General features: G+C 39.1%; 2 protein-coding genes across 6 annotated transcripts; both read left to right on the forward strand.

Moving 5' to 3' along the window:
• The first annotated feature begins 4422 nt into the window (after positions 1 to 4422).
• LOC104944433 (membrane progestin receptor gamma-B) lies at positions 4423 to 11748 on the forward strand. 2 transcript variants are annotated; one of them, XM_010769962.1, is made up of 8 exons: positions 4423 to 4494; positions 5169 to 5296; positions 7513 to 7718; positions 7839 to 7965; positions 9152 to 9196; positions 9516 to 9606; positions 10254 to 10398; positions 10761 to 11748. In XM_010769962.1, the coding sequence occupies exons 1-8, from the start codon at positions 4441 to 4443 to the stop codon at positions 11033 to 11035; spliced, it is 1071 nt and encodes a 356-aa protein (XP_010768264.1). In that variant the 5' UTR covers positions 4423 to 4440; the 3' UTR covers positions 11036 to 11748. The 2 variants fall into 2 exon arrangements, with proteins under 2 accessions (XP_010768264.1, XP_010768265.1); XM_010769963.1 differs by lacking the exon at positions 9152 to 9196.
• A 414-nt stretch (positions 11749 to 12162) lies between these two features.
• Positions 12163 to 23977, forward strand: LOC104944434 (kinesin-like protein KIF23). Of its 4 annotated transcripts, XM_010769964.1 has the most exons (23): positions 12163 to 12227; positions 13426 to 13492; positions 13824 to 13952; positions 14381 to 14486; positions 14746 to 14882; positions 14996 to 15108; positions 15223 to 15393; positions 16636 to 16748; positions 17147 to 17268; positions 17446 to 17548; positions 17678 to 17757; positions 17890 to 18009; positions 18361 to 18520; positions 18665 to 18829; positions 19009 to 19175; positions 19293 to 19466; positions 20446 to 20637; positions 20845 to 21204; positions 22226 to 22459; positions 22672 to 22760; positions 22992 to 23052; positions 23252 to 23292; positions 23425 to 23977. In XM_010769964.1, exons 1-23 carry the CDS (start codon positions 12214 to 12216, stop codon positions 23438 to 23440), a joined length of 2934 nt encoding a protein of 977 aa, XP_010768266.1. In that variant the 5' UTR covers positions 12163 to 12213; the 3' UTR covers positions 23441 to 23977. The 4 variants fall into 4 exon arrangements, with proteins under 4 accessions (XP_010768266.1, XP_010768267.1, XP_010768268.1 ...); XM_010769965.1 differs by lacking the exon at positions 22226 to 22459; XM_010769966.1 differs by lacking the exon at positions 20845 to 21204.
• The last annotated feature ends 1764 nt before the right edge of the window (positions 23978 to 25741 follow it).

The raw sequence follows: 25741 nt of genomic DNA on the forward strand, positions 1-25741 counted from the left end.
CTACACTTCCGTATCAGTCGCTGGGCCCGGAAATACTTTTTCCCATTGACTTACATTGGGAAAGAGACGTCTGTAAATCGTTGGATAATTTTTTTTGAACTAAATAAACTACCCAGTATGAACATTTGTATAGAGAGAGTTATTTTCCTCGGCATTATGAACGTGGATCCAACCCACGGGACCGCGCCGCCTGGCACGTTCATGTGACGTGTTCTGTACTACATGAGTTTTACCTTTACTCATTTACTCAAAAAGAATTTTAATGGCCAAACTATTCTACAATTTAGGATTTTCCAGAGAGGGTTATTTGTGAATATACAACCCACCAGCGTTTGCAGTCAACAGGAGCATATGCCCATATGCTGCAAATTGTTGTTTCTTACCACAAGAGGTGCTAAACTTTAAAACCTGACTATAGGTCTTCATAAGCTGCTGAACAATCAACCTATTTGGTCGTTTTTTGGAAGAGGAGAGGCTGAAAAAAGCAGTCTGATTTATTTATATTATAATAATAATAATAATAATAATAATAATAATAGTTACATGCATGCAAGAAGCATTGTCAAAGTTGTAGATGGTTCATCGGGAACCAATTAAAACTGCTGAATCTACAGAGTAACAGCTGTCAAATGTAGTGGAGTGTAAATTGGAAATACTCATTTAAAGTACAGGTTACTTTCCATCACTCTTTATATGTACATTAATAATTGCTGTTCGTTCTCAAATGTAATATTTGTGCTATAATCTTTTGGACAATCTTAAAGTCATCTGAGGTAAACAATGTGCTCCCTATATTAAAGAAAGCGGTGTTTGCATCGTCAGCAGCCACTCAATGAATGCTTAATGTGAGAAGCTCCTCAGTACTTGTGCTGATGCTACACAAACATTCAGGACTCAGGAGGCCCAGTTTGGCTCCAATAGTACAGAGTACTTTGGCCTGAAGCGAAATGTGTTACTTTTCTCATTAACACTCGATAAAGGAAGCGCGCAGAGCGACAGGACCTTTCTGTCCCTGCATTGTGCTCTTTAATTCACTATCTGTGCAGCCCAAGGTCACAGCATGATACATTAATTCATAGAAAAAGAATATCAATAGCAAGTCTTAAGAATCTAAGTATGTTGAGTATCTAACTGGGTACGTTTTTGAGGACACTTAGATCTGCTAAAGACATGGGTACTGGGTACGTTTTTGAGGACACTTAGATCTGCTAAAGACATTCAATTAAAGGTGGGTTATGTAATTCATTTCAGAAACACTTTTTGTTATATTCCATGGAATGGAATGCTCTTAACATCCCGATAGCAATGAATATATGAAATGCTTTGACAATAAATACATTAAAAAATGTCATCTGTGGAAGCCGTAGCGCTTTAAACTCTTAAAAAGCACGACCAATCATTTTAGCCGCGGCCCGGCTAAAATAACTGGATGGCCTACCTGTCTGTCAGCCTTCCATCTGTGCACACATTTATCTCGTGCCCTCATTGGTCATGTGCGTAAGTGTGTCTTGGAGGAGGGGCTCAGTAAGGAAGTCTGAAGGAAGAGGCAGATTTTTTCCGGTTGTGTAATTTTAAATTCTAGCGCGCTCAAGCTGGTTTCTCCAAAATTACATACCTCACCTTTAAGTCTAAAGATAAACCACTAACAGACATTTCCTTCTCCGTGTACATCTTCATGATTAAAGTGAGTGCCTGTGCAAGGCCACACCTTTGCGGCTTCTCTGTGAGAGCACTGCCCCCATGTGGTGAGATGGAGTAGTAAAAGTGTCAGCAGGCACAGGAGCAACAAGGCCTTGTGACTCAGATTGTATTCTCATTATTATGTTTCATTCATATAGATGGATGGCAAAGTAAAGGAAAAAAAACGTGTCCCCTAAAAGTATTGGATTCTTCGTAATGATATTTCCTCATGCCTTTGTTGGAGTATCTGCATTTGTGTTCAGAAATAACGTAATTTCCTTGATTTTTTGTTTATATGTAGGCCTATGTCTATTATAGACTTTAAACTGATAAGTCAATATGAAATAATGTATTAGCTTTTTTTGGATAATGTTTGGTCAATATGAATATTTTGCTGATACATTTTTTTTAAAAACTTTTTTCAAACATATTTCCTTTACTGTTGAGTATAGTGTGTTTAATCAGGTCATAACCCTGTAACCATTAAATTGGTCATTTTGGATTTCAGAAGACCAAGTTGATAAGACACTGATATAAAACACACAGCTGTGAATTATTACTCAACAGATGTATTCATGGACAGTAATTAGGTTAAATTAGGTATGTTATGGCTGAGTATTTCGATTTTACACATGATTATATTTCAGGGGGAATTATTTTTAAAGTATATTATAATTTTACATAAACTCGTAAACTTCAATTCAACTTAAAAATAAGATATGCTGTTTCATTGTAGATTTTTTTTACAACAGTTTTACAAAATAGGAGGGAAATTAGACCTACTGAATATTATTACCTGGAAATAATACACACAAATAGCTTGGAGTTAAAGAAGTGAATGTATGTTCTTTAAATATTATTGCTGTTGACCTCTCAAGGTCACATTACTGTTGCTTTCGGGGAAATCGATCTCTAACCTCTGGGACAGAAACGTGAAGCACATGCACAAGTGGCTTAAACCTGCATCATTTCTAAAGCCCAGAAGGGGATACAAAATCTGCTATACCTGTGAACTAGCTGTTCAAAGTTAGCTAAACCAGCCATTGCAAACCAGAGCTGTTTGAATCAGTTGTGTGTGAGTAGCAAAATGTGCTATGTCATTGGGTGTAAATCACGCCCGACCTGCATTCTCTTGAACGATGCTGATACTGTTCCTCAGAGCATATTTCTAACCCCTCCCGACCACACCCATGAGTAATGCAGCAGTGTGTGGTCGGGTGGGGTCAGTAGTGTAACAGTCCTGAAACAACCTGAGAGGGCAGTGAAGCTTCGTCTTTCAACCCCGTGTTAACAGATTTGTTAAATGTAGTGTTGTGATTAGGCCATAAATGGTCACACCAATTTAAAAAAAGCAACGCTTTGAGATAACTATACAACGAAAAAAGGTGAGGGTTGAGACTTTTTTCACAATATTCCTAGAAATTCTTGTCACTTGACCTTGTTTTCTATCTTCTTGGCTCCCCCAGTTCACAGCGCTCTGCACTTGACTGTGTTTACCCTGTGGCCACATAATGTCTTACTGATTTACATATTAACTAACCGACTCCAAACCAAGCCAAACAGGCTTTTTTCTTTCAGCTGTGAACCTGTGATGCTGCTCTGAGTGCAGCTCTGCTCCTCTGAGAGAGCTGAATGAGATCCCATGGTGCTCTGCTGCACTACAGTAATAGGTCATGGCACTGAGCTGTTGTGATTGAAACTAACAACAAAACAAGTTGGATTACTGGAATAGTTTTGGATTGAAGCACAGCCAAAGGTTTTGAGATGTCTTTGGTGTTACAAAATCAGAGTTTGAACTAAGGATTAGCAACATGCTTTTAGAAGAGTTTGAATTAACTGATGAGGGCCAAGCATTTCATTCTAATTTAGGTTTTCTATCAAACGAGATAAAGCATTAACTTCACTTTTATCTTTAAAATTTGAAAAATGTGTTTTCATTGCCTCAGAGTTTGAACAAGATAGACGGGGAGGTCTGCAGGGCGTGACGGCTGCTGTTGGCATGTGTGGGCAGACTTGACACAGCAGTTTAACCAGGAGAGGAGCAAGAAAGTGCCTGAAAGGAAAGCTGTTGACTTATCATCCAGACCAATTCACACCCTTCAGTCACATATTGTAAGGCTTTATCTGGACTGGCTGAAGCTCAGACAGCACTTGTTAGGTTCAGCTCCTCGGCTGAGTTTCTGGCAGGAAAATGGTTGAAAATATCATCGCCAGTTGCCAAAAGTTAATGCAAAATCACAGCTCTGAAATCCTTTTTATCCATCCCGCCTAACTGGGTTGCCTGTCATCTCTTTGTGTGAGGATCATGCAATAACATTATGGAGAGCTTTGTTTGAGAAACAACATTCCTAATGTAAATGGTAATCTCAAGATGTGATCTAGAAGAACTTGACTTCTACTTATAGAATGGTCTTGTTTGTATGTGTGTGTGTGTGTGTGTGTGTGTGTGTGTGTGTGTGTTTTTGTGTGTTTTTGTTTGCGTGTGCGTGCGTGGGTGCGTGTGCGTGTGCGTGCGTGTGTGTGTGTGTGTGTGTGTGTGTGTATACATGCCTTTCTGTATGTGAGCCTACACCTGTGTGCACATACCCTTTACCTCTAGAGAGGCAGCAGGAGGGGGAGGAGTGGCACAGGTATACTGGATATTCTCGCTGGGTTTGAAAAGGGAGGGCAGCATGGCAACACACACCTTTAAAGACAGAAACACGCGCCTCCACTGGCCTCACTACTGCTCTCACTCTGACAGCAGCAACAGGAATAATCATGTTCAGCCTCATCAAATTACCGCGAGTCTTCACCATCAATCAAGTGCCCAAAGTAAGTTCATCTTCATTTTATCTTTACTGAACATGTATGACACTTTGGCTTACACACACTGTGACTCATTTCAGGTTAAGGTTGGTAGGTAGACTTAAATAACATTAAGTCACAGAAAGAAAACTGTCATACCTTTATTTACAACTTGTTTTTATTTCTAAAATCTTATTGATTAGTTTTACCTGTGAATGCAGGTTAAAGTTTAACATCTGCCAAAATAAGGTAAATAAGTATTCTTAAATCAGCTTTTCTAGCGTTTTAAGCTCATGACCCCCGGTGAAACAAATCAATGTCTTCTCACCAAAGTTTAGAGAGTGATTTCTCCTTCACAGATTGTTTGATTTGCAAGATATTTATGAACCATAAAAGGTTCAAGTTAATTGGTTATAGAATAAATATATATAAATACATTTCCTTAAAAGAAAATGTGTTTATGTTTATATATATATATATATTCTATACCTTTAGTCACCTTATGACCCGTCATTTTTATCTTTGGGGGGATCCCATACCCCGCTCCCAAACTTGCAACACTTGGTCCACTAAGCATCACCTGATCTTGTGTATTTGCAATGTATTTGGAGATTTCTTCTGTGTTCAGAGCAGGAGAAATGTATATTGTAACAAACTTGTCAAACTGGCTGCAGACTAAACTAAACGTTTTCTCTCTAAAGGTTTTCCACGAGGACGGCATCGTCTCTGGATACCGACACCCCCGCAGCTCAGCCACTGACTGCATCCTGAGCCTCTTCCAGCTGACCAATGAGACGCTCAACATCTGGACCCACTTTCTACCCACCTGGTACAGATGACAATTATTCTTTCCTTGCTGAAATGCATTGCAATTATAAATCTCATAAACATGTGTTGGGGAGACACACTTGTGACACACCTGAAGGCATGTACTGTTTTTTTTCCTTTTCAGCTGTTGTGAAGTGGCTTAATTTATGTAAGAGGTTACCACTCATCAACCAAGAACAATCTTAATCCCAGAGAGGAAAAGTCTTATCCCAAAAAGTCAACTCCCTACAGAAGAGTTAGTAAATTAAAACATCTTTCAAAAATCCTTAGTGATTTTGAATTTCAGCTGGGAGAGTTTTCTTTGTCCTGCTTCGTGTTGAAAGGAATCTTGTTCAGCTTGTAGGTAAGAGAGTATTGCCGAATCTCATTGTGTGGTTTTATAGTTCAGTTCTGGCACATTGCCATCTGAAGACTACCAAAACCATTTGTACAGCTCATACCCACAGTTACAGTATCTGTCTGCTCGGCATTCATAGTGTATGTCAGTGAATACATTCCGGCGAATATTTATTACATAAATGAACTCTTCAAGTAGTTAAATGGATGCCGGGAGAGCAGCAGACTTGACATACGTCAGTAATAAAGCAGTTGGACATGGTAGCAACAGCTTCAAGTAATATGAGAAGGATTATACATGAAGACAGTGTTTAAGGTCATCCATCCCAGCAACATGTGGGTGCAACAGACCTCCTGCGGTGCTTTCTAGTGTTTGTGCAAATGTACTCTCATAGTACAGCTGCATTCATACAGTTTATTTATTCTTTAATCAATTCATAATTCTACTTACGCTTTCTGTTGGGAATTTCCCCCTCATCAAATTAGACATCTCCAGGAAGCCTTGTTTTTACTAGTTTAAGGAAAGTTACAGTGGATGTCTGTTTGAAAAAAAAAGGACTGACTTTATTGTAAGTGTACACATCGAACAAAGACATTTTCTGTGCAGCTCCTGGAAAAGGAACATTCAATATTCCATACAATCACAAACACACACACGCACACACACACACACACACACACACACACACACACACACACACACACACACACACACACACACACACACACACACACACACACACACACACACACACACACACACACACACACACACACACACACACACACACAGTTATTGCAGACTTCCTTTAGTTCACAGCTTTATTTATGTGCTATGTAAAGGTATCACAATCTTTGTGACCCTTGTATGATCAACTTTCATGTTACCCATACAAAACAGTTAGCGTTTATGCAAGGTTACATTTTAATCTAAGATTACACAATACCTGCTTCTAAAATGTATTAAACTCAAGAAGACTTTGCAGTTGTTTTCTCAGCTTCTTAATTTTTACCTAAGATGCAACCCCTTCAGGTGAAGACAGGGAAGTTAAAAAGTGGCAGGAAGAAGGAAAGGGGCTGAAGTTATTAAGTGCAAGAATGAGGATCATTTTATTTGTCTGTCGACTCCATATCTCAACACAGTTGAGCTCCATTAAAGCAACACGTCAGCTGCTCAGCTTCCTCCCTCAGCTTAGCATCTCCTCTCTTTTTGACAAGAGTGAAAGTAAAATACATGATTTAACACGGGCAATTATTTCATTGTGCATGGCTGTGTGTTTATGTACAGTAGAGTAGGTCTCCTGATGAGGTTACTGCTCCCATGAGCCCTGCTGAACTTCCTCCTGCTGAGATTAGTTGCTTTGACTGTATGGTTGATGGAGAAAGTGTGTGTATGTGTGTGCGTGTGTCAGTGTGTGTGTGTGTGTGGTGTGTAGGGTTGTTGAGCATATGCTGAGGTCACATGGGTGTTTGTTTGTGTCTTGGGGCTCGGTGTACCTACAGGCAAGCCGCTAATGAGCAGATCTGAGCTCGAGGCTTTCATATGAGTTGTCTCAATTAGTTAACTGCTCAGTAACGGGGAAACGCACAAATAATGTTGATTTGTTAAGGAGACATGTGGAAATAGACACACAAGGCAAACTATAGCTCCTGATAACATTCACTTGGTGTGGTTTGTGTGTTTTCTTTTTTATATCAGTCATGTTTAGATATTCATTCGCTTGTCCTTTTTGTATTGCTGCCAAAAGCTTGACGTTAGATATGATGATAAGGTTTCCAAAAGTGATTTTAAATGACAGAATTGCGATAAAGACACACACAAAAACTCAGAAATGCACCATCCAATATAATCATCTCGGTGTTATTTGTTTCTCCCCGCAGGTATTTCCTATGGAAGACAGGGACTGTGGTGCTGATGCTGACAGCGTGGAAGGACTTCTTCACCTGGCCTCTGGTCATCTTCCTGCTCTCCTGCTGCATTTACCCGCTGGCGTCCAGCTGTGCTCACACCTTCAGCAGCATGTCGGAGCGGGCACGCCACATCTGCTTCTTCTTCGATTATGGCGCCCTTAGTTTCTACAGCCTGGGTAGGTCCACACACACAATGTTGTTACCTTGATTCAAACTGGTGGGAATAATTGCATTCAGTTTTGCTTAACAGCACAATGCAAGTTTACAATTTCTTACTGTCGTGTGTCCTGCTGCAGGGTCTGCAATCAGCTACTCAGCTTATGTTTTCCCGGACGAGTGGGTGAACAGCCTCTTCCACCAATGCTACGTCCCCATAGCTGTGCTCAACACTGTGGTGTGCACCGGCCTGGCCTGCTACTCCAGGTATGTTGAGATCAGATCCACAAGTTCCCATCAGCAAAAACACGTGGGTTTGCTATCCTGGCTCCAAAATGGTGGAATGAGCTCCCCATTGACATCAGGACGGCAGAAAGCACACATCTTTCGGCGCAAACTGAAAACTCATCTCTTTCGACTCCACTTCGAGCGATAGAATTACTAACAGAGCACTTATATATACTAATAAAGGGCTGGCTTATCTAAAGCCAGTTGAGTAGCACTTGAAATGTTTATCTCTATGAAACCTGATGTACTTATATGGTTCTGTTTTCTTCAAGTTTGTATTTTGTTAGTGGAACGCACTTATTGTAAGTCGCTTTGGATAAAAGCGTCAGCTAAATGCAATGTAATGTAATGTAATCAGTACATTTACACAGAGAAAAATCAATCTAAATGTTTTCTATCAGAACAAAAGTTTAACATGATAATGAGCCTGCATTTTCCTGACAAAAAGCTAACATCAGTTATCCCCAATTTTAAGTCGCAGAGCTTAGCGTTTGTTTGTCTGAATGGTAAATTACTGAAGGCTTGTAAAGGAAGGGGTGGGTGGGGGTATTCAATTGTTTACAATCTGTAAGTGCAACGCTACATCCTGCCAAATCCTGCCAAATCCTGTACACTGTCCCTTTAATTAAAAGTAGCAATAGTACAGTGTAGTAATACTTACTTTTGATCTTGCATTAATAATCTGAATATGCAAAGTAATGTGTACCTAAAGGTATCAAATAAATGCAGTGTAGTAAAAATAAAACACTTTTACAATGAGTGGAGAAGATATATAAATAATCAGAAAATCTAAAGTTGTATATTGTACCAATTTTTTACTTAAGTATTTTGCTCTTCACCACTGTCCTATTGTATGGCATAACTGGTTTCAGATATTTGTGAATTTCTGTGTGAGATAGATCCCACCATACCTCGGTTGGCAAAAAAAGCAAGACTGAGTGAATGGTTTTCATCAAGATCAAGAATTATTGTATTATACAATGAAACTGGGAAATCAAAACGTTGTGGGACCTTTCTCACCCATTCAGTATCAATACAACACTGTTTCCCCTCTATACTCAACAACCATTGTCACATTCTCCGCACTGTTATCTCTTCTCTGAATTATTGTTTTCTCAGTATAGCTAATTTATTGTTCTTTCACTCATCTCTCCCCGCTGCTAAGGCTTGGCTTACCATTTCTGCAATATAATCATGACATCGTAAAGAGGTAAAGAAGACAATGCATTTGACAAGAATTCTGCTCATCCTATAGTTTCACTATTCCATCTTAATGTATGTTGATTGAGCATGTTGATTTAACACGTGTGAGTATTGACATGTCTTGAGATGAACTCCATCGCAGAGACATTGTTGAGTTTCATGAGTTACTCTCTGGGTGTAACCCTATCGTGACTATAGAGACAAACCCTAAACTGATTCCCCAGTTGTATTTTATTTCCAGCTGGGCCGATTGGCGTGGCAGAACATGTTTTTTAGCGGGTTGCAATGACTGTGTAATTAAGAACAAATTATTCAATTTTTTTCAGATTTCCTGTGAGTCCAAAGTTCAGCAAATACCTCCGTGTTGTTGCCTTTGCCTACCCTTACCTGTTTGACAACATTCCTCTGTTCTACAGGGTACGTGCACATCTCTTTACCTCACACATGTGTCTTTACAAAAGACAAACCTGAAAGGATTTGTGTCTCTAAAGTGTCAGAGATAAAACTCATATTTAACAAAGTGGTTAATCTTTAACTGGAATGACATTTTTGCTAAACATTAAGGAGCTACATTTTTTTCATTCAGGGTAGATCATTGACTCTAGTGCTCAATGTTTACAATTTCATGTAATGTTATGATATGATATTAATCCAGTCTTACAGTGAACAAGTTAACAATCTATTTTTCAGCATTGAGACAGGAGGCACAGTTTTATTGTTAAAGATTCATTTATTGTCGTAGTACAACACAGGGTTTAGAGTTGTTTAACGTTTCCAGTAAGGACTCAGGATGCTTGCTATTGCTTCTTGGAAAACGCTAACACGAATTTAGATAGAGAGTTTTACCTTTTTAAGTGTCTAGATACCTTTCATACATTTCCTATTTATTCTGATCAGCCTGAGGTTTACTTGTGAGGAAGTGTGGTACTCAAGTGCTACATTTCAATCAGTTTCATGGGAGAGAGAACTAGCAGCTACTTTTTAAGAGTTTATGCCTCATGGTGAAGAAAATAGTAATAATGGATGTAACACTTTAATTTGTTCTGTGTGTTTTTTATTTACAGGTTTTTCTGTGTGTAGGAGAGGGCTGTGCAGACAATGACACAAACATCCTCCACTGCAAACACATCACCTTGGCTTTCCTCACAGGCTTTCTGTTTGCCACACATTTACCTGAGCGCCTGGCACCTGGCAGCTTCGACTACATAGGTACAAGGGGCAGCTATTGATGTCATAAGCTTTGGTTTCTTTTCCCAGTGTGACAAACACCTACAGAGAATTACCACATACGTCTGCTATTCCCCTCAGCACTAAAATTAGATCTTCCTTATTTGAAAGAAGTTCTCAAAACCAATTAGGAAAAATGTAAAGAAACCTTGAACAGTAAATTGATTATATCAATAGGTTTATATAAATGATTATGTTCTAAACCTGCAGCATTATTCAACAAAATAGAAAATGATACGGAAGGTTAATTTCCTAAACTTGAGGGCTTGAATGTACTGCTACTGTTTTTCACTTTGACATGTCAGTGTGCTGCTTTAAAGACAACTCGACTGCTCCCTCTGCAGGTCACAGCCATCAACTCTTCCATGTGTGCGGTATCCTCGGCACACACTTCCAGATGAAGGCCATTGAACAGGACATGATGACACGGCGACCCTGGCTCCTTCAAAATTCCATACCCATCACCTTTTCCAACTCAGTGGGTGCAGGGCTGCTCTGTGTGGTGGTGAATCTGACTATCATCCTCCTCTTCAGTCTACCTCTCCTCTCTGCTCCAGTCTGTAAAGAAAGGCAACATGGTCTAAAGAAAGTATATGCTAAGAGTTGCCCCTGCTGCTGAACCTCTGGCTCCATTAGCAACGGCTAAGGATTCCCAGCACTTCACAACACATGCAGACATAGAATGCAATAGGGGGACATAAAAACATTTTAAAGAAGACTCCTGAGCAAAGAGGAGCTGATCTGCATTAAAGTTATGGTGGTGTTTGGTCTACAGACATCACTGGGATGATTGCTGTTACATGAGTCAGTAAACTTAAAATGATAACTTGCACAAACTGGAAATTATCTGTTTAAAAAAATACAAATGTAGGATGTAAACTACACTAGGCACTGCTGTATATGTTTATAAGCTATTTGTTGCTCAATACTCTGATTTCCACTCACGTGGAGTATGAAGTGATGGCCAGCATCAAGGAACAGCATCTATGTAAAATAAAAAATGCTAACATCACTGTCAATTTTAAATTGTAGTGCTGCATTTAAAGTACTTCTGAGTGCATGTATTTGATATATGCACATCATTCGTATAAAACATGAAACGTATTGACAAGGGAAGGGAATTTATGAGATGCCTTCAAAGAAGCAGTTTAATGAAGTTAGATTTAAATGACTGTTAATGTATTATATGTAACACAGATTAAATACAGAGTCGTTTATGTCCCTCATATTATGGCTGTTTCTGTCCCTGTATAATTTTGAAACGTGCCACATTGTGCCTTAATGATGCAAAACTGAAAAGTATTTATGTGCAATATTATTTATTATTGTTTTTCAAATAAACATTTTACCAAAAATGCCTTTCGTTTTTCTTTTTTAAAGAAACACTCAACGCTGTCATGAAAAACAATCTTTAAACTATCTTTACATCTCCCTCTCATGCATTTGATCTTCTTTGTTATGGTTCTTATGTGATGTTCTTGGTTTTTTTTTTGATTGAAATTGCTGTTGCATATATACGTATTTGGCGTTAAAATTATATTTTTTCAATATCTTCAACTGAAATATAAAATTCTTTCTACACTTTATTTTAATCTTTGAAACATGATAAAAAAATATATGATTCAGCCAAGTAATATTGGGCTAGATGTTAAGGGGCGGGACTTCCGCTACTGACCGCCATGTCTGCTGTGTGATTGGTTAACATATATGACACTCAGGAAAACGTGTCACAGAGGGAATTTCAAATCGAGAAGAGGCGCTCTGTGTTCAGTGGAGAGGAGTTTAACAAAACAAACAATGCAGAGACCAAAGTGAGTATCACCCTGTTTTTATATTTATATTTAGCTACCTAACTGGCAAACAATGTACAACTTAGCATTGTGTTAGCAACATGAGCGAGGTATATAAGGTATTCTGCTAGCGCTTGTTCTGTAGTAAAATAGTGTTAGCTTCTCATGTTAGCATAACGTTAGCCCTCGTTCTAGCCTGCTGACGTTAGTCACTGTTGCCAACTGGTCAATATCGGTGTATGAAAACACTAACATTAAAGAGAATATTACACCACTTCGTGTTGTAACTCTGTGAAAGAGAAAAACACGTAGTCGAGCTTTGGTTATGTTAAATGTAAAGTGGCAAATGTCAATGTAGGTTCATGTTTTTTCTTCCGTTACCTGTGAGTTGTCGTTAGCTGGTGACACCTGAGCTAACATAGCTAGGCAGCGTAGGTTATACGATAGGACGGTTTTAATATATACATAATCATAGAATACTATCAGTGGTGTTAGTAATTAAGTGTCATTTTGTGGTATTTGGACTTGAGGGTACTTGAGTATTTCATTGTTTTGCTACTTTTTTACTTTTATCCCACTACAATTCAGAGGTACACGGTGTAATCCACTACTAATCCACTTATTTGGATCAATAATGTGAAATATTATCAACACTTAAATAACACTTTAGTTACACCTGGAGTAACATTCAGTATACAATGTCATTAAAACTAGCTGCACCTTTACCAGCTTTGATAACACATTAATGCATCTATAATAATAATCAAAACATATCATATATATTATTCTGAGATGGGCCAATCAGCATAATGAGTACTTAAACTTTTGATACTTTAAGTATATTTGCTAATACTTTTCTACTTTTACTTCTGAAACAATTGTAACAGAGTATTCCTATACTCTGGTACTTCTACTTTTACTTAAGTACAAGATCTGAGTACTTCTCCTACCTCTGAATATTACACGGACGCCATATGGCCTTAAGTATGGTGACCCTTTTGCCATCCACATCACTGATCACATATTTACTGTTTCAGCCTGGTTTGGCCTTCGTCCCTCAGTTAATATGAGAAAAGTCTATCTAAGACCATAGTGTGTTCCTGGCTCTGTGGAAAGTTGTAAGTGTCTAGTAAATGTAATGTATATTAGTATTATTATGTAATTTAGCATATATGTTTTTGTGTTTGACCTGGATTCTATATTTCTGTATCACTTGCAGCAAAGGGAAGACTCCTCGGAGGCCTGGCCCTAAAAAGGCAGCCAACATAGATAAAGATCCTGTTGGAGTAAGTGAACTTTGCTTACTTTTGACTTTCCTGAAACTTAAACAATGTCACCCTAAAGTTACAGTAAGAGGGCTGCTTGTGTCAAGCCCTCATGAGACAACCACATAGACAATTGACCACAACACTAAACTAAAACTGAATTGATGTTGTTTTAATTTAATGATTCTTACAGTCACAACATAAAATCACATTTATGTCTGAACTAGACATGTATGGACTTTATCTACAAACATGGAGTTTGTGGCAACGTCATAGGCTAATTTAGTCTTACGGTTTGGCAGTTGTGGTGGCTTCATCAGACTAAACTAAATCTGTTCTTTCATCTTTGTAGGTATACTGCCGTATTCGCCCACTCGGAGCAGAAGATGAGGAATGCTGTCTTGAGATGATCAGCAGCTCCACTATTCAGCTGCATGCTCCTGACGGCATTAAAGCCAACCGCAACGGGGAATACAAAGAGGTGAGTGTGCTTGTCCCTGTCTGCTTGGAGAGTCACCTGAGCTTTTAAAGCAAATGGACCATATTTACTCTCTTTTGCCTCCTCACATCTCAATCAGAAGATAGCATTTAGATGAGCTAGCAAAGAATAAGGAAATGCACCTGATACATTTCTGTTGACCTTAGAAATACCAGCTTTCTACTAAGACAAGTCATTTTGTGAAATGACCCGCATGGTTTTACAAGTCAGTTATATGGTTATTTTTCAGCAAGTAAAAAATCATACAGCCGTACTGAACAAATCCACAATTATATTTTAGTAACGCTTTTTCAAACGGACACCTGAGCCTTTCTTTAACAGGTTTAACATATTATTATTGTAATGCAATGTACTACATTTTCTGTTGAATGCCATTCACATATACTCTTTTTTTTTTTTTCATCCTTCAGACACAGTACTCATTTAAAAAAGCATTTGGTATTAATACCAATCAACTTGAATTGTTTGAGGATGTTGCCAAGCCTCTGATAGAGGACCTTATTCATTGTAAAAATGGTAAGTTCATTAAAGTATGACGTATTAAAATGTGCACCGTACAGAATCTCATTAATTTACTATTTATCCACTCTGGTGCGAAAAAGGGAAATAAATTGAAAACAAGATGATTATTCAAGTACGATTGGGATAACATACTCATCACACACAAGTTTTAATTGACCAACATTACATATCATTTTACTAGTATATCTGAAAAATCAGTCCTAATTGTCTGTGTGAACGGTGGTTATGTGATTGTAATATTCCATGTGCATAGGTCTGCTGTTTACGTATGGTGTTACTGGAAGTGGTAAGACCTTCACCATGACCGGATCACCTGGGGAAGGTGGGCTGCTCCCCCGCTCTCTAGACATGCTCTTCAACAGCATCGGCCCTTTTCAGGCCAAAAGATTTGTAAGACTTTATCCATTCATGTTTTTTTTTTAGTTGATCTCTAAAAAAAAACAGGTTTACATTTTTGGAGAAGGTTGGGACATTTATATGGATGTTTTTAATAAATCCCACAGGTTTTTAAACCAGATGACAAAAATGGGATGGAGATCCAGGGTCAAGTAGATGCTCTTCTCGAGAGACAGAAACGAGAGAGTCAGCCCACTGTGCCCAAAACGCCATCCTCCAGGTAGCTATTAGTATCTTTATATTTACTTCTTTATACTATTTATGGTTTTAAAAAAAGAAAATTAGAGGGAAGTGACATTTTAAATGTAATTCTTTTCTTTTGGTTTTATTTTAGGCAGAAGGCTGACCCAGAGTTGGCTGATATGATCAACTCAGAAGAGGCGTGTAAATCTGAGAATGTGGATGAAGACTGCTGTTACAGCGTTTTTGTGTCCTACATCGAGATCTACAACAACTATATCTATGATCTACTCGAAGATGCTCCGTTTGACCCAATCAGACCAAAGTAAGAGGCAGCATTTCATATTGGTGGGAGCTTTTTTAAAAGAACTGTCTGAACAACAGCTATTTGTTATTACAGGGTGTCCGCGGGGTCTTAAAAAGTATTAAAAGTTGATAAATCAATTTAGCGAAAATAAGGCTATTAAAAAGTATTAAACGGCATTTTCCAAGGTATTACATTTTGTAGCTTGTTTTCAATAAGTATATAAATCGTCCAAAGAGGTTGTACTCTACAGTCTGCCTGAATGTAATCATTGCGTAGGTGTGTCGTGTGATTCTGTGTAGTTTATTTATGGCATCCCGTTGGATTTGACGTCATCTGAACAGGACATCGCACGCTCACTGCTTGATAGCGCGCAAAGGTCCGTTTACACCAGTTGTTAAACAACATCGTTATGGAGAAATGCAAGTTTGCGTCGAAATGGTTGGAAGATAAGGAGGAAGGATAATCAATACTGTATATAGTCAATGTGAGGTAAAGTGTGTCGCCAATGTAACCGGTTAAAACTCAAAGTGGCGATGAGGTCTTAAAATGTATGGAAAGGGTCTTAAAAAAGGTCTTAAAAGGTTTTACATTTGACTTCAGGATTCCTGCATATACCCTGTATTATGTATGATCTGGCACTGTCATCAACTAAACCCACACAAAGAAACACTGCTAACGTGATCTAAAGATGTTTTTCTAGTTATAGTGCACATATATTTGTGAGTGTGTGTATCATAGGCACTTTGACTGTGCTCCGTGTATCTGCTGAATAAGCTAATATTTGAAACACTTTTCTGTTGACACAATGCACTTTTAAAAAAATCCTGTTTTTGTAAGGTGGTTCGCTGGAGGCACTCCTGTACGGAACAATGAGTTCATGTATGTGGCCAGTGAAAGTCCATTACTTTAACTTGGCTATAGCTGCTGTCCCATATGTCGTTAGTGCATTTCCACCCCATTAATCCAAATCCCTGTAAATAGCATAAATGTAGCTGACTAGCTTTTTGTCATTTTGGTGTCTTCAAGGACTCCCTGCTGTTGTTCTTAGTGTAACAACTGAACACATCCCTGAATGGCTCCAAGCTTGTTTGCATGAATCTCTGTGTACCCCTGAATGTGACCCCCGGAGATTGTATTTAGTTTTATGTTATTAGCACTAACATCATGTTGTTTTTTCATTTGAGCTTTTGATGCTTGTCTAACTAAAAGGACACATCATACAGTTACAGTATTTTAACTATTTGTATTAACTGGTTTCAGAGCACCTCAATCCAAGATTCTCCGCGAGGACCAGAATCACAACATGTATGTGGCTGGCTGCACAGAGGTCGAGGTCAAATCCACAGAAGAGGCTTTTGAAGTCTTTTGGAAGGGTGAGTGCGTGGTCATAATGACTAGCTTCTTTATATACTTTATTTGATGTATTTTATTGCATGAGGTTTCCCCCGACGCGCAGGAACATTCTGATTGCAAACTTATTTCAAACTGTTTTTTATTCTTAACTTTTGTATCTTCTCATAATGGAAACTATCAATATTTGTTAACACAGTGATTATGAAAGAGTTGTACTAAATGTCTGTATTGCATACAAGGAGGTAGCCCTCATGCATGCCAGTTTTGACAGTTCAATGCCCATAATCAGAATGTCATGATAGATTTACACATCAAGCGGACAGGATTCAATCTGATGCTTTATCAAGGGATTATTGTTTTTCTCTTGTGTCTGTGTTGTTGTTCCTGTCACTGTTAATAATGCTCTTTGTGTCTCCAGGACAAAAGAAGAGGAGGATAGCCAACACTGAACTCAACCGTGAATCCAGTCGCTCCCACAGTGTGTTCACAGTGAAGCTGGCCCAGGCTCCACTTGATGCTGACGGAGATCACATACTACAGGTGTGGTGCAGCTCCAATATTACATGGTTATTATTTATTTAAAGCCAAATGAGCCTTTCTGGTTTTAATTTAAGCAAATCAGGCTGTGACAAAAAGCAGACCAAATTAGTTGAGTCATGTGTTACGCACTATGCAGGCGCTATTTAGTGATGCAAACCGCATGTTGTTATATTGCAGGACAAAAACCAGGTGAATGTGAGCCAGCTGTGCCTGGTGGACCTGGCTGGCAGTGAGCGGACCAGCAGAACCAGAGCAGAGGGAAGCCGTCTGCGAGAAGCAGGTCGGTTTATTTCTTAACTATTGGCTTCTGTCTGAAGTCAACCAGAGGCACTTTCTGTGTATCTTCTTCACCATTAAATCGTATGTTAATGTTTGGCCACAATCATCTCTAGTAATGTCTCATTTTCAGGTAATATCAACCAATCTCTGATGACCCTGCGCACGTGTATGGAAGTCCTGCGTGAAAATCAGATGTGTGGAACTAACAAGGTTGGTGTTTGTTAATTATTGTATAATTAGATTTAACTGTTTTATCTCTTTTTAGTGTAATATTCTTCTAAATGTTTCATATTGGTCACTTTACAGTAAATGCAGTTTCACAGAGCCTTTATTTTCTTCCAGATGGTGCCATACAGGGACTCTAAAGTTACACATCTGTTCAAAAACTACTTTGATGGCGAAGGAAAAGTGAGGATGATTGTGTGTGTAAACCCAAAGGCTGATGACTACGACGAAACTATGGTGAGAAACCGTTTGTGTTGCAGAATGGCTTCAATGTAAATATTTGTCAAATTTCAGATTCTCTTTAATCTCACTTGCTTTCTCAAAACAAATATGTCTTACCCTTTGAAAGGCTGGCTTATAACCACAGTGTCTTGCTTGACTTCTGTCAAACCACGGGGGAACATTTTACAAATTCATTTAAACGTTAGAAATATATAGTTAATGGTTTTATTTTAACCAATGGTGTCCTGACAAAATACAGGCTAGCTCAAAGACTACTTTTGGCACTTTGAAACTTCTAAAACGGCTATGTGCTTTAAGGACATTTTGAAGTGTTTTTCTAATAGATGTATATTGTATGTGCTGCAGCTGGTGATGCGCTTTGCCGAAATGACCCAGGAGGTGGAGGTAGCGCGGCCCGTTGACCGGCCAATCTGCGGCCTTACTGCAGGGCGCAGACACAGAAACCAGGTCTTCAGAGATGAGATGACACGTCGCGTGGATGAGAGAGGAGGTTCAGGTAGTTCAGGTAAACCCCCCTCAAATCTCTCGTACTGTCCTCATTTAACTCTCACACTTACATGATAGATTTGCATTTCAGAAATGTATCAGTTTTAACTTCAGATAACTAATCTAACACAAAGTCTTCTGCGGCTTGTTATTATTCACACAGTAGATGACACGGCTCTGCTGGATCAGCTGATGGAAAGCCTCCCAGCCTTGCCTCGCTGTGAGCTGCTGGACCCGGCCGATGATCAGACGCTGCCACGCCTGATGGAAGTCCTGGAGAGGAGACATCGTGTCCGTCAGATGATGACGGAGCAGTTCAACAAATCTGGTACAGGCCCATTCTCCAAACTACAAATAATTGGTCTGGTTTTTACAGAAATAACTTTATTTCAGATTTTAGGCACAGGGTCTTTGCTGTCATTGAGTGGATATTTAAAGATCAATTTGTAACTTGAAGAAAATCAAATCAAACATTAACTGTTTGCATCAATCATTTTTCTCCCACAGCCACTACACTGAAGTCCATGCTTCAGCAGTTTGACAGTCAGGTCAATTCAAAGGAGACGTTCCTCCACGACCAACGAAGCAAACTGAGCGAGAAAGAAAAAGTCATCAACAGTCAAAAGTCTGAGCTGGAACGATTAGAGAAAAAATCCAAAACACTGGAATACAAGGTGTGTCCTTAACTTAAAAACCTCTCTTGTTCTACATGTCCTTTGCATCATTTTAACATGCTTATAAAAATGAGAGATTTGTAGAACTTATTTGTTACTCCCACTTCTCCTCTTCAGATCGATATCCTGCAGAAGACAACCAACATGTATGAGCAGGACAAGCGCTCCCTTCAGCAGGAGCTGGAGACACGGGAGCAGCGGCTGCACAGAGAGCTGACAGAGAAGAAGCGCATGGAGCAGCGCATGCAGGGCATGGTGACAGACACCAAGCACAAGTGGGAGAAGGAGTGTGTAAGTGGACTTATTGAAAGCAAGCCTACTATTTTTAAGGTTGGAGGATTGACCATTGCACATACAGTACTTGTATTTAATTTTTAAATGGGATTTATATGTATGTTTATGCCAGAATGTCCACCTTCTGTGTATTGGCAGCCTAGAATGGCAGTCACTGCTCAAATAAGTTATAGAGGCCACACCGAAACATTGATTGATGGTTAAACTAAATGTAGAGGGATGTACGATACACGAGTCAAACCACAGCTTAGTGCACAGTTTACAGCAAAGGACAAACCTAACGGCTACTGTGGCATACCACTTTACATTATTCACCTAAGCTGGTCTTAAAAGTTACTATGTACACAAAACCAATGGGCGATTATAGTACTCTTTGCCATATTAGGTATGCACATATGAATGGAAAACAATTATTCACTGATCCTGATTTCCCTCCACGAACTGAAACAAGAAGCATGTTTTTGTTTTTACAACTGAGCGTAAAACATATAAACTGACAGGTTTTTATAAAAGTATGCTTGAAAAATAATAAATCCCCAAAACAGTGGATTACTTATGCTCACTTTATTGTATGTTTTCACCCTAAACTTTTTTATCAGGTAAAAAAGTCTTGAGTACATGAAGTAATTATTTGGTAAAAATGCAATCCTTTAATTTAAGAAACAAGAAACTTGAGCCATAATTCCTCTAGATTATTAGATTATTTGATAACTCTTCAGTTAGTGCACACACCATCTGATGCTCAAACTTGAACACATCATCAGTGTTGCTTCCTGGAATCATTGGGTGTTTCGGGTCTTGCAACAAACGCCCTCTTCCAGCCGACCCGACCGAGGTGGATCAGACCTCATCCTGTCTTCAAGTTGCATTTCATACTGGCCTCACTTGTCACCCCTTTTCAGCCAGAGCCATCTCGATGCTCTCTCTGCTGCCTCCACGTTGTTCTTTATGTTTGCTGGCGTCTTCTTCTAATTAGGAGAGGCGAGTGAACGCCAAGCAGCTGGAGATGCAGAACAAGTTGTGGGTGAAGGATGAGAAGTTGAAGCAGCTGAAGGCGATCGTGACGGAGAGCAGCGGCAGTGGGTTTCCATCTGAGCACCCAGAGAAGCCTGAGCGGCCATCGAGGGAGAGAGACCACATGAGGTCCGCCTCGCCATCCCCCCTTCAAGTGAGTCACTTACTCCAGCTCATCATTCTCTTATGAAACTTGATTTAATGTGGAAAATGTGCATGCCACTAAGTATTCATGTGATCATCTAAACAAGATTTCTACTGTACACGCAGCTTCTTCTCTGTCACTCGGTTGTTGTATTTGTGTTCCTCTCGAGCTCCTAACATCCACAATGATTGGCCCCATTCCCTCATCACTTTTCAGGACTTCAACCAAACTCTGTCCCACCAGAATAGAGCCAATGTTAGGGCAGCTCAGGACCCTCACTCTACCTCCTCCTTTTCCTCCTCCACCACCACCACCACCTTCTCCTCCTCCACCTGCTCCTCCTCCTCCTCAGTCTATCCCTCAGTAGCCTCCTGCATCACAGATTGGGAGCACAAGTTTCCCCTAGACTCAAGAAGCAAAGCTAGGCAGCTTGGGACTCCCCAGTGCAGCAGCCGGACCCCCGCCCCATACCAAGGCGCCAGCAGCGTGGGTCGCAGGAGGGGCCAGCGCTGGGCCGCAGACACTGAGGCCCCCGCCCCGACCGTGTATGGGCTCGACCTAGAGGCAGGCACCAGGGTTAGTGTGTGTTAGAGCCTAGATGTACCTAAGGATGTTCAGCTTGTAGTTAAAGGCTTGCTTTGTTGTAGTGTTATCAGTAGTTGTCTGCTTGTTTAGAAATGCATAAAGTTGGAGCGCTGCATCAGTGTCGGCTGGTGTTCCTCCCGACTTTAAGACAGACCGACCCATCGTGCTTGTGAATCGTCTTGCCTTCCTTGGGAGCCCCAGTAGTAGTAGTAGTAGCAGCAGTAGTTTGTTTGTAGTTCTTTCTGTTGCTTGGTGCGCTCTAGAGAAGCTTTTCCCTCGCACAGTTTTCTTTTAACGTGTTTCAGTAGCACCACTTAATTAAAAGTACAAAAACTGACATTCTCCACTAAAATAAGCACAAAAACAGCCTTACATTTCCTTTTGATTTGTTAAATTATTGTCATATCTAGGCCTAGTTTCCAGTCTATTTAATTGCTACACATTTTTTTATTTTGTCTTACTCGATTAATGTGATTAGCAGGGCCAGGCTAGCTTTCACCATCACCATATAGAAATCAAAGGTTCCATCAACAAGGGGGCCTTACAAAATAACAGTGGAGCTCCTTATTGACCTGCTCATGTTATAGTATACCAGATGCCATTTATCAACAACGAGACATCACTTTGGCTTTTGATACATCCGCAACCTGCAAATCACACTTTTTCTTGCGCCGCTTTGCATGTTTATTCATATCCACTCTACAGGGCTGCTTTGGTTGCAGTGTGTTTTAGTTACTTTATGAAAATTGGTATCACTGGAAGGCCAGGATATTGTTTGGGATGTCATTCGAGAAGTGCTACATTATCATATGAAAATACTTATCCCCCTAAAATAAAAATATTATGGAGAATTCTAGTACATGCACCTGTCCCTTTCGGCCTTTCAGTAGTACATTTATTTTCAACACTAACACCTTCTCGTGATCAACACTCACCACTAACCCCCGTAATGGTCCCTGGTGTCACATGTGAATAACTTCCTGGTTTGTCTTTCTCACTCTGGGATCACCAGACGGCCCCTCCAGTTCGTCCCACACACAGGCGCTCACACTCTGCGGGTGGGGAGAAATGGGTAGACCACAAACCTGCTTCTAATTTGGACCTAGACACTGTCATGCAGCCAATCATACCCAATTCAATCAAGGTGTCGACCCCCAACGAGAAAGCTCTGTCTAAATGCCAAAAGTATGTGCTTAGACATCAAGAGCTTGCCTCAGACGGGGAGATCGAGACCAAATTGATCAAGGTAAAATTACATAATTACTTAATTTGAGACTTTGACAGATTATTTTATATCTTGCATGACTTTGACTTAATCACATTGTGTTTGATTTCAAATTCAGGTCCTATTTTTATATTACCGGGACACAGCTAAATGTTTTCTCTTAATTGTGAGTAAGGGTTTTGTTGTGTATTCTCCTTTTGTGTGAGTTTTCTTTTTACTTTGAACTTCCTCAGGGCAATGTTTTTAAGACCAGAGGAGGTGGACAGGCTGTGCAGTTCACTGACATTGAGACACTAAGACAAGAGTGTGCAATGGCATCAAGGTACAGTATTTGCCCACAGTACTACAGGTTGAGATATGTCTGTAAGAAACAAATTGATAGGATAAACATTCTGGTCATTTATGTGTAGTTTTACTCTTAAACATACTGCAAAAAGACAGACACAAATTATTTGTTGGCTTAAGCGCCTCCTCCCAAGACTACAATCTATTGTGAGTAATTTGTAAAAGAAAGTTCAAGTTTGGCCAACCATTCTCAAATGTTTTGTTTCAGTCGCAAGAGGCACTCGGGGTCTGGAGATGGAGCAGCTCATATGGAGGACATAGAAAACAGGGTAAGCTCTTAATTGAACACACAAGACATCAATATGATATTGCTGTTAAACTTGATACTGTATGTGTGCAATTTACAACATGATTCTACTGTAGCTAACTATTTTTCAAAGAGAATTCCTGATTTCATATAAATTGGATAATTTGATGTCCGTGCAGTTATCTTTATTTTCAACCCTTCATCTTTTCCCCTCCCATCAGGCTCCAGTGCCCAGCACAAGTTCAAACCTTGGGTATCAAAAGTAAGCTAATAAGTGTGTGTTTGTGCCAAAAGACTGTTAACCATGTAGTGTTATATAAGAGTGCAGCCGTTGCATTGGGTTTTAAATGAAGGTTATTGAGGTTTGTGCTTTTTTTGTTTCCTTTTTTTCCAGACGCAGAAAGCCTTGAGCTGCTGTAAATATGAAGGATTTTACCTGACGGTGGGAACAGTGAATGGACCTGCATGTGGAAACTATGCATCTTTTTGAGTCACCACATTTTTCTATTATGATGTATTTTAGTACACATTTTTTGAGTGCTATTTATTTAATCAATCGTATTAATGGTTTTTGAATGTAGAATTATTACTTCTTAAAGATATGGCTCAAAATTAGTATTTGGTGGTAAATTAAATAGTTGTAATCCTTCACTGCTTTTTTACCTCTACCCAAAGACTAGATTATTTGAGCTTTAGAAAACGATTTTTAAAAAATGTACTTTTAACTTTTTTGCAAGGGTTATTCATGTATAGGATATTGCACTGATCATATCGCCGATTACAAAACAAGTATAGAACAGAGTTTTTTTTGTTTGGATTAGATGTTAAGTAACTTTTGCTGAAATCAATCTCTGAATAACTGTAAATAAGTATTATGACATCTTTGACTTCTGTGAAACAGTGTATCACACACATGTTTGCTGGAATAAAATGCATTCAAACACTAAGTGTTGTCAGAAAGGTTTCTTTATCCAAAATGACAAAAGAAAAAAAATAGGCAAATTAATTCTATTTATTTAGTTTGTTGTTATTGTCTGTTTTTAAATTATAAGGATATTTAATAGCATAAAGTAATGAATTATGTCCATGTTGTGACTAAATGTATACCAATTAATATACCTTAAGGGGAAAGGGGAGTCACTGTCAACAACTTGTATTTAGAGAGTGAACTCCACGAGCTACAGGTCAAACACATTTCCTCTGACTTTCTGTCAAAGCCACAGTGACCCTCTCAGTCTGAAGTCAAAGGCTCACTTTAAGGCTAAGCACACAGTTGGCATTGCTGACAGGTTGACATGTTATTCCTGTTTGTGCAGCGTTTTGGCCCGTCAACAGGTGAGAAATGTCTACTCCTCACTACACAACCGGATAGAAACACACCAGGAGCTCTGTTTATTTTTTCTCTCACCTCTGCTAAAAACCTGTGAACCTGAACTCTCCGCTTGTGTAAAATTCTACTAAGATGTTTCTAATACTTTGAGGGTGTCAGTGTTGGGTAGAAATGTATGAAAGACAAATTGATATAAGCTTCTGGGAGCAGTTTATCACCTTCTGTATGACAAGCGCTAATTCTGAAAAAAAAAACCTTATAGAACACAACCAATTATTTTATCCTTTTTTTTTTTTTTTACATTTCTGGGTTGCTTTGGTTATGTTTTAATGGAACAGGTTCAATTGTGCGAGTTTTATGTGCTTTACTTCATTAATACTCGTAAGAGAATGACACTAAAGTCTGGCATTTGTTAGAAATAAAAGTAATCTGAATATAACTTGGCACAGATGCGTCACATTTAGTAAAGTCATTTAGATGATGCCTTTACCCAGAGTAACACTGCTGTATTTTTCACTTGTAAAGCATATTAAATTCACTGTTTGTTCAGTAGAGGGGACAGGAAATATGTAATTTACAATGTGAACAGCAGGTGGAACTAAATACCTTCAGGAAGAACATATATAATTGTTGAAAGTCCTTAAGAAAAATAAGCTCTTTCAACAACTTACTTTCCAGACCTGAAATGACCCATTAATGAAATGAGTTTGACTGTGTGGAGGTGTAATGCTGCGTACTGGCTGCCACTGACTAGACTATGGATGTATTATAAGAAGTAGACAGCTTGGTGCTACCCAGAATGCCCTGCTGCCTCTTTGGCATCATTTCACAGTGAATGCGTGGACAGCCAGGATGACGGGGTCACTGAATTGCTCTTCTGCCTGGGTGATGGGCTGTCTTTTACGTATCTCAAAGATTGACATTTCCAGCATTTAAACTTCACAGCAAATGAAGCTGAAAAGTGCATGCTAATGGGTAATGTGCACTTGGCAGTTTGACTATGGAAGTCAATGGGTTACTGCAACTGGTTGATCAAATGTGATCATTTTCTTTTTCCATTTAGAGCCTGCTCAGCATGAAACCATGGAGATTGTTTGCTTACCTCAGATTTTTTATAATAACCTCATCTATTCTTGTTGATAGTTTGGTTATTCTTTTTTAACACAAGAACATGTTGTAATACTAGGGTCTTATTCAGTTATTAAATACACTATTTTACAGCAATACTGAGATGTTCTATTGCTTACATATTGGTGAGGATGTTGTATATTTTATGTTAAGTAACCGAATGTGTTCAAAATCAGAATGTGCACTACTGGCAAAGTATGTTTTACATATTTACATACATTTGTAAAAAGGATATTTATATAAATGTGGCAAT

This window comes from Notothenia coriiceps, unplaced genomic scaffold (assembly GCF_000735185.1).
Source record: "Notothenia coriiceps isolate Sejong01 unplaced genomic scaffold, NC01 NC01_scaffold00008051, whole genome shotgun sequence".
NCBI classification, from domain to species: domain Eukaryota; kingdom Metazoa; phylum Chordata; class Actinopteri; order Perciformes; family Nototheniidae; genus Notothenia; species Notothenia coriiceps.

What these genes read in the sequence shown, in the direction of transcription:
- LOC104944433 (XM_010769962.1), top strand. Translation starts at nt 4,441, where the DNA reads ATGTTCAGCCTCATCAAATTACCGCGAGTCTTCACCATCAATCAAGTG. An exon ending in CCATCAATCAAGTGCCCAAA is followed by an intron (nt 4,495 to 5,168) that starts GTAAGTTCATCT and finishes TTCTCTCTAAAG; the next exon opens with GTTTTCCACGAGGACGGCAT. An exon ending in GGCCTGGCCTGCTACTCCAG is followed by an intron (nt 7,966 to 9,151) that starts GTATGTTGAGAT and finishes CCCGCTGCTAAG; the next exon opens with GCTTGGCTTACCATTTCTGC.
- LOC104944434 (XM_010769964.1), top strand. An exon ending in TTTTGAAGTCTTTTGGAAGG is followed by an intron (nt 16,749 to 17,146) that starts GTGAGTGCGTGG and finishes TTGTGTCTCCAG; the next exon opens with GACAAAAGAAGAGGAGGATA. An exon ending in TCGAGACCAAATTGATCAAG is followed by an intron (nt 22,460 to 22,671) that starts GTAAAATTACAT and finishes GAACTTCCTCAG; the next exon opens with GGCAATGTTTTTAAGACCAG.